The 8,718-nt window shown below is 40.1% G+C and overlaps 1 protein-coding gene across 1 annotated transcript; it reads right to left on the reverse strand.

Annotated features, from left to right (window-relative positions):
* Positions 1–5,435: 5,435 nt before the first annotated feature.
* Positions 5,436–7,968, reverse strand: LOC123518341. The gene is made up of 2 exons (XM_045279105.1): positions 7,781–7,968; positions 5,436–6,298 (listed from the first exon to the last, which is right to left on the reverse strand). The coding sequence occupies exons 1-2, from the start codon at positions 7,820–7,822 to the stop codon at positions 5,603–5,605; spliced, it is 738 nt and encodes a 245-aa protein (XP_045135040.1). The 5' UTR covers positions 7,823–7,968; the 3' UTR covers positions 5,436–5,602.
* Positions 7,969–8,718: the final 750 nt, after the last annotated feature.

An 8,718-nucleotide genomic window follows, 5' to 3' on the forward strand; every position in this document is an offset into this window, starting at 1 on the left:
CTTCCACCCTTCTATGAGGAAGCTATATTTTTTCACATCTCTCCTATAAGTGGCCATTTTTAGTTTTTTTCCCATGCCCTCTCGACACTCTTTCATTCCACATACACAGATCTTCCCTATCCATTTTTTCCATGCCAATCATCACTCTGTATGTTGCTATCAGGTCTCCCCTTTCTCTTCTGTTTTCTGTGTGTGTGTGTGTGTGTGTGTGTGTGTGTGTGTGTGTGTGTGTGTGTGTGTGTGTGTGTGTGTGTAATTCACCTCAGTCGCCTGCTGGTCACCCAGTCAGTCTTCCCCATTACGGAGCGAGCTCAGAGCTCATAGACCGATCTTCAGGTAGGACTGAGACCACATCAACACAACACACACCGGGAAAGCGAGGCCACAATCCCTCGAGTTACATCCCATACCTATTTACTGCTAGGTGAACAGTGGCCACACATTAAGAGGCTTGCCCATTTGCCTCGCCGCTTACCGGGACTTGAACCCGGCCCTCTCGATTGTGAGTCGAGTGTGCTAACCACTACACTACATGGTGTGTGTTTGTTTGTTTGTATGAAATGTAGTGTGTTTGGAAAGTGTTTTTTGGGGTGGGTTTTGTATGAAGTGTGTGGTTTTTACTGTGAATTTTTATATTAATGTTAGTTTTTAGTGTATTTTGAAGTGAGGTGAAGGTGTGGCAGAGTACACTAGGGTTTGGTGGAGTGTGTGTTTGTGTGTGTATTTACCTAGTTTACCTAGTTGTAGTTTTACAGGGCCTGGGCTTTATGCTCATGTGGCCCCGTCTCCATATCTACACTTACCCAATTTTTCTTTAAAACTATGCACACTTGTTGCTGACACCACTTCTTCACTCAAACTGTTCCAAGTCTCAACACATCTTTGTGGGAAACTATATTTTTTAATATCTCTTAGACATCTTTCCTTCTCAGCTTTTTACTATGCGATCTTGTGCTTCGAATGTCATATTCTTTTCTCAGGATCAGATTCTCATTATCCACTTGGTCCATTCTGTTGATCAATTTATAAACTTGTATCAGATCCCCTCTCTCTCTTCTCTGTTCCAGGGTTGGTAGATCCATAGCCTTTAGTCTCTCCTCATATGTCATCCCTTCAAATTCTGAAACCATTCTTGTAGCCATTTTTTGTAGTCTCTCCAACTTCCTTATGTTTTTTTTTTTTTTTTGGGGGTCCACACTACTCCTGCATATTCCAATCTGGGTCTTATTATAGTACTTATCAGTTTCTTCATCATTTCTTTGTCCATGTAGTGAAATGCTATTCCAATATTCCTTAGCAAATTATGTCTCTGAAAATTCTATCAATATGGCTTACCGGTTCTTCCATCATCACTCCCAAATCCTTTTCCTTTTTTACTTTCTCCAGTTCTATTCCATCTCCCATCTTATAGATTCCCACTGGTCGCCTTTCACTCTTTCCCATTTCCATGACATGGCTTTTGTCCACATTGAATTCCATCTCCCACTTTTTACTCCATTCCCAGATCTTACTTAGGTCTTCCTGCAGTATTTCACAATCCTCTTTTTGCTTTATAACTCTGCACAGTTTCACATTGTTCGCAAACAGATTTATGTAGCTGTTCACTTCTTCTGGCATGTGTGTGTGTGTGTGTGTGTGTGTGTGTGTGTGTGTGTGTGTATTTACCTAATTGTATTTACCTAATTGTAACATACGGGAAAAGAGCTATGCTCGTGTTGTCCCGTCTCCATATCTATTAATGTCCAGCTTTTTCTTAAAATCATGAATATTCCTTGCGTTGACCACTTCCACGTCTAAACTATTCCATGCTTCCACCCTTCTATGAGGAAGCTATATTTTTCACATCTCTCCTATAAGTGGCCATTTTAGTTTTTCCCATGCCCTCTCGACATTCTTCCATTCCACATACACAGATCTTCCCTATCCATTTTTTCCATGCCAATCATCACTCTGTATATTGCTATCAGGTCTCCCCTTTCTCTTCTGTTTTCCAGGGTTGGAAGTTGCATTCTTTTCAGTCTGTCTTCATAAGTCAAATCTCTTAAGTCAGGCACCATTTTCGTTGCAGCCCTCTGTACTTTCTCTAGTTTCCTTATGTGTTTCTTTAAGTTCGAGCCCACTGTATTGTTGCATATTCAAGCCTCGGTCTTATCATTGCAGTAATTATTTTCTTCATCATTTCTTCATCTAAATATCTGACGCCACTCTTATGTTCCTCAATAAGTTCAATACTTCTCCAATTATTTTGTTTATATGTCTCTCTGGCGATAGGTCATTGGTAATTGTCACCCCAAGGTCTTTTTCTTCATGACTGGTTTTTATGTCTTCATTTCCTATCTTGTACATACTCCTGATTCTTCTTTCACTCTTGCCAAACTCTGTTTTCTTGCATTTTGTCGTGTTGAACTCCATTTGCCATGTACAGCTCCATTTCCATATTCTGTCCAAGTCTTCCTGGAGTAGTTCGCAATCTTTGTCACATCTCACTTTTCTTAACAATTTTGCATCGTCTGCAAATAGGCTCACATAACTGGACACCCCATCCACCATGTCATATGTGTGTGTGTGTGTGTGTGTGTGTGTGTTAGAGTGTGCTTTACGAGTGTTTTTTTTCTGCAAGTTGATCACTTTTTTGTTGTTTTTGAAAGGTGATGTGAAGTTTTTAGGTGTTTGTGAGTTAGGTAAGAGTGTGCCAGTGTGTCAGAGTTGTACCAAGAGTGTATCCTACCATGTAGATTGCTTCAATGAATGGTAATGAACTCCTTCAGCACTGGGACACATTTTTGCCTCGAGATTTGTGTACCATTAGACCATTTTACTGAAATTAACAAGCGTCTATGGAGGTCACAAGATTAATAGCCACAGTCTTCATTATTTTAATCCCCCACATAAATTTCTGAAGCTGTAGAAATTCACCAATTAGTAACCAAAAGGAATATATAAACCGTGTTTTTTTAGGACATTTTTAAGACAATTTGGCATGTTTTGAGGGCATTTTAAGACAGTTTGGCATGTTTTGAGGGCATATTAAGATAGTTTGGCATGTTTTGAGGATATATTAAGACAGTTTGGCATGTTTAACCATTTTAAGACAGTTTTGCTGTGATTAGACAATTTTATTGACATTAGCAAGGGTGTATGGAGGTCACAAGATTAATGGCCACAGTCTTCACTATTTTAATCTCCCACATGAGTTTGTGATGCTGTAAGAAATCACCAAATAGTCATCACAAGGAATATGGAAATGCATCATACTACTGAAGTGGTTAGTGGTGCTTTAAGGAAGCTTTGCAGAAATTTCATGTTATTTTTTGTCATGAAAGCTTGTGTGTGTGTGTGGTAGAGTGTGCTTTATGGGTGTTTTTTGTCATGAAAGCTTGTGTGTGTGTGGTAGAGTGTGCTTTATGGGTGTTTTTTTTCTGCGAGTTAATCACTTTTTTGTTGTTTTTGAAAGGTTATATAAAGTTTTTAGGTGTTTGTGAAGGTGTCAGGATTGTATCAAAAGTGTATCTTACTCTGTAGATTGCTGAAATGAATAGTAATTGATGGTGTTTTAAACCTCTTCAGTAGCATGACACATTTCTATATTCCTTATGGTGTCTATTTGGTGATTTTCTACAGCTTCACAAACTCATACAGGAGATTAGAATAGTGAAGACAGGCCATCAATTTTGTGACCTCCATATACCCTTCCTAATGTCAATAAAAGTTTCTAATGGTACAGAATTCTTCAGGTAAAAATGTGTCCCAGTACTGAAGGAATTAAAATAGTGAAAACTTGCTATTAATCTTGACCTTCATAAACCCTTGCTAATGTCAATGTATTTGTATTGCTCTCTCTCTCTCTCTCTCTCTCTCTCTCTCTCTCTCTCTCTCTCTCTCTCTCTCTCTCTCTCTCTCTCTCTCTCTCTCTCTCTCTCTCTCTCTCTCTCTCTTGATGGTTAAAATAGTTGGTTTGTAAGATCTATCAAGTTGAAAATTGTTGTAGACTTTTTTTTTTTTTTTTTTTTTAGACTTTTTCACTCACTATAATATTGTAGACTTTTTCACTCAGTATAATATTATTAATCTCTTGATGGTTAAAATAGTTGGTTTGTAAGATCTATCAAGTTGAAAATTGTTGTAGACTTTTTTTTTTTTTTTTTAGACTTTTTCACTCACTATAATATTGTAGACTTTTTCACTCAGTATAATATTATTAAGTTGAAAATTTGTGTAGACTTTTTCAGTTTTTTAATATTTGTGTAGACTTTTTCAGATTTTTTTGTTTGTTTTAAGTTGATAATTTTTCTATTTTTCACTTCTATGTTTTTATATTGTATTTTTCACTATGTTTTTATATTGTATTTTTCACTGTTTGTATTTTTCACTTTGTATTTCTCTGTATTTTTCACTTTTTATATTGTATTTCTCTGTTTTTATATTAAGTTGAAAATTTTGTACTTGTATTTTTCACTTTGTATTTCTCTGTATTTTCACTTTTTATATTGTTTTGAAAATTTTGTATTAAGTTGAAAATTTTGTATTTGTATTTTTCACTTTGTATTTCTCAATTTTTCACTTTTTATATTGTATTTCTCTGTTTTTATATTAAGTTGAAAATTTTTGTATTTTTCACTTCTATGTTTTTTTATATTGTATTTTTCACTGTTTTTATATTGTATTTTTCACTTTGTATTTTGTTTTTATATTGTATTTCTTTTTTTGTTTTTATATTAAGTTGAAAATTTGTGTAGACTTTTCCACTGATTTAGTTGAAGCTTTGTGTAGACTTTCAGGCTTAATAAAGTTTGGAGGGAGACTTTTGTTTTAATTTTTAGCCAAAATATGTTTGGAGGAGACTTTCGTTTAATTTTTAGCCAAAATATGCATCTACCTTGTCTCCGGAGACTCTTTCGAGTATTTTCGACTTAGTACAGTTTTTAGGGCCTGTTGTTGGGGTTTTAGGGCCTGTTTTGGGGTTGTAGTACAATTTTTAGGGCGTTTTGGGTTTGTTTTTTTTGCCAGCCAGTAGTAGTAGTTGGGGTTTTATGCTAGTATTTGAATTATGTGGCTTTTGGGATTTTTACGGCCTGTACTGACTTTCTAGGGCATTTTATTTTTGCCCAATATTTTGCTATTTTTGGCTGTATTTTTCAGCCCTTTGGTGATAATTTTTTGAGGAGGGACAAATCTAGATATTGATTTTTTAGGCCCATTTTTGGCGATTTTTTTTTTTTTTTGTAGTTTTGGGTAAATAAAAACCTTAAAATTGATTACCGTTTTTATTTTAGTGTAATGCGTTATAGTGTTTGGTGTCAATGTGGGTTGTGAGAGGCAATATTGATTGCTGTGACGGCCAAATGATCCAAGCAAGCTTTAGGCAAGGTACGCAAGCTCTAGGCGAGTACCTCAAAATTGGTCAAATATTTCTAGGAAAGTAAATATACCAAAAATCAAGATGGATTTCAAATTCATTCTTCATTAATAACTATGGAAGTACATTAACACCACCACAATGAGGCAATTGAAACTATTACAATTGAGTAATGGCACCACACCACAACAGCTGTGCAAGTACATACACCACAATGAGGGAATACTGCCACGCCAACCCACAACTCTATTCCCTCCCTGGCCAGCTACAGCAGCACGAGTAGGAGTAGTAGGTGGTGTTGGCCGAACAGGGCCAAGGTTCCACGCAGTCCCTCCCGCTGCTACAGGTGTTGGGAGGGCAGGAAATGTGCGATGCGAGGCCGAATCCCTCCGTAGACGGCGGCGGTGGCGGTGGCGGTGGCGAGCAGCAGCAGGTGTTTACCGGGCAGTGGGGTGCTAGTGAATCCCTCCTGCTGCAGTGGCGGCAACAGGTTTTAACCAGGCAGTGTGGTGCCAGGCATTCCCTCCCTCGGCGGGTGCGGCTGCGGCTGCGGCTGCGGCAGCAGCGGTGGGTGTTTAACCGGGCAGTGTGGTGCCAGGCATCCCTTCCCGCAGCGGCAGCGTTGGCGGTGACGAACAGCAGGTATTTACCGGGCACTGCGGTGCCAGGCAGTCCCTCCCGCGGCGGCGGCGGCGGCGGCAGCGGTAGGTGTTTACAGGGCCGTTGGGGTGCGATGCGAAGGCACTCAGTGGCAGTAGCGGCGGCGACAGTGGCAGGTGTTAGGGAGCCATCAGTGAAGGCGCGTGCGAGACCGTCCCTCCCCCAGAGTGGCAGTAGCGGCGGCGGCGGTGGTGGTGTTGGGTGCACGCACCGTGCAAGTCCCTCGATGGAGGAGGAGACTCTGGGGATCGCTGCCGAGTCAGGCCTTAGGATTGCCAACTCCTGTAAGGACAAACAAAACAGGAACAAAAAGGCAGCAGTATCCTGTTCACTAATTATTCCTAAATCTAACCACGCAACACCGTCCTAAAACTTTCACGGCATCAATCAGCCTTTCACTCATCTTTCCACACATTCTCACCACCACCACCACCACCACCCCATTCCCTTCACGTCTTCTAGTCTTTCATCCACATTGTACCGTAATTCAAACACTTGCACCATCTCTCCTCTCTCCTCGCATTGCATTGCATTGCATTGCATTCAGTTCCTACCGTCTCCTCTTGGCATGATCTATCTAAGCTCATTTTCATCACAGCCATTCTCATCCCCATACAACTTTTACACCCCTCCCGTCACTAATGAACATCTTCCTCCATTTACTTTCAAGATGCACCATTCTCGTCTTTTCACGCCACTTAACCTATCTGAACACACTCGCATGGTCATGAATAGCGAAGCGTATCTGACCTTTTCAACAAGTTAATGATACTTCCTGATAAGGGTCTACCTATCACTAATTTCATGGTTTATCCCTAATCTCTCCTCTTCCAAACCTTCACCCATTACTTCTCAGTCGATCCTTATAACAGATACTCGTTTATTGTTTGTCACCCTCATTATACTACCTTTAACCACGAGTTTTGACCTTTCACTTACCAATACCATTACCCAACTAACTTCATGGCTAAATCCCCAAACATAACCTCTCCAAACTATCACCTATTACTTCGCATTCTATCTTGATAACAGACGCAGAGTTGTTTACGCCACCCTAGTTACGCTAGCTTTAACACTACCACGTCCTCAACTTTAATGCACAGAACTTGCACACTCGTTACGGCAAGAAACCCTGTTCAATAATTCTTTCCGCCAATTCTAAGATCTATCCTATAACGAGGAAACCACAATGATACGTGGTATAATCTGAAACTGGTTAGTGTTAAATATAACTATAGTAACGCTTACATAATTTTGTTTAATATTTAGTAATTTTATACAAATAGTGAAGACTCTGGCCATTAATCCTGTGATTAATGATTTGTAACAAATAAAATTACCTAATCGTACACAAATTTATAAGAGGGATTAAAATAGTGAAGACTCTGGCCATTAATCTTGTGATATCATTCAACCATTGTAACAAATAAAATTAGCTAATCGTACACAAGATTAAAAATGCGTCCCAGTACTAAAGGGGCTAATCAAGCGTAATTCTTCCTACATAAATACGATAAACAAACATTTCACTTGCTACAACCATCACCCAAATCTATTCTGGACCTCTGTTACTCTACCTACACTAGTGAATGAATAACCATCTGCCTCCTATTAACAACTAGAGCAAGCAAAAACAACCTTCAAGTTACTGACCAACCAACAACTTGTTGAAACCCGTTACCACTGCAGTGCCAGTGTCAAGACGCACGGAACACATACGTACACCTTTGTGCTGTTTATTCACATACATCAACTTAACCTTACCTGTGGTACTGTGCCGTGCTCCACTGTGGTCAGCAGCAGCATGTCCCTCCACTACACGAAACCGCACCATCACGTAGGTCAAGCTTCCCGTTGCTGCTGCTCTGCACGAAACACGAAAGGACCGTGGGCTGCGTAGATTCGAAGGGGTCGGTGGGAGCGTAGCGACTTGAAAGAGATACGTCAGTGCGGGCGCGGTGGCTGGAGGAAGAATGGTCCAGCCGGCAAACTGAACTCCTCACCTTGCTTCGGTCTCCTCCCCCCAACCTGCCAACAAGGAAAGAGCAAATTGAGGGTAAACGACAATATGAAGCTGATGGTGGAGCGCCGCTACGAACCAACCACTGGTTCGAACTAGTTGCGCTCTTTCACCTCCCAAAACAATCACTGCACAAACTCATTCCATTATATTTAGTAATTTTATACAACTCCAGAAATCAAGAGGGATTAAAATAGTGAAGACTCTGGCGATTAATCTTGTGATATCATTCAACCATTGTAACAAATAAAATTAGCTAATCGTACACAAGATTTCTTAAGGTAAAAATGCGTCCCAGTACTAAAGGGGCTAATCAAGCGTAATTCTAACTACAAATACGATAAACAAACATTTCACTTACTACAACCATCACCCAAATCTATTCTGGACCTCTGTTACTCTATCTACACTAGTGAATGAATAACCATCTGCCTCCTATTAACAACTAGAGCAAGGAAGCATTCGTACGTAGCGATGGCTCCTAACAACCTTCAAGTTACTGACCAACCAACAACTTGTTGAAACCCGTTACCACTGCAGTGCCCGTGTCAAGACGCACGGAACACCTACGTACACCTTGTGCTATTTATTCACATGCATCAACTTAACCGTACCTGTGCTACTGTGCCGTGCTCCACTGTGGTCAGCAGCAGCATATCACTCCACTACACGAAACCCCACC

Source organism: Portunus trituberculatus, chromosome 43, assembly GCF_017591435.1.
Source record: "Portunus trituberculatus isolate SZX2019 chromosome 43, ASM1759143v1, whole genome shotgun sequence".
Taxonomy (NCBI): Eukaryota; Metazoa; Arthropoda; class Malacostraca; order Decapoda; family Portunidae; genus Portunus; species Portunus trituberculatus.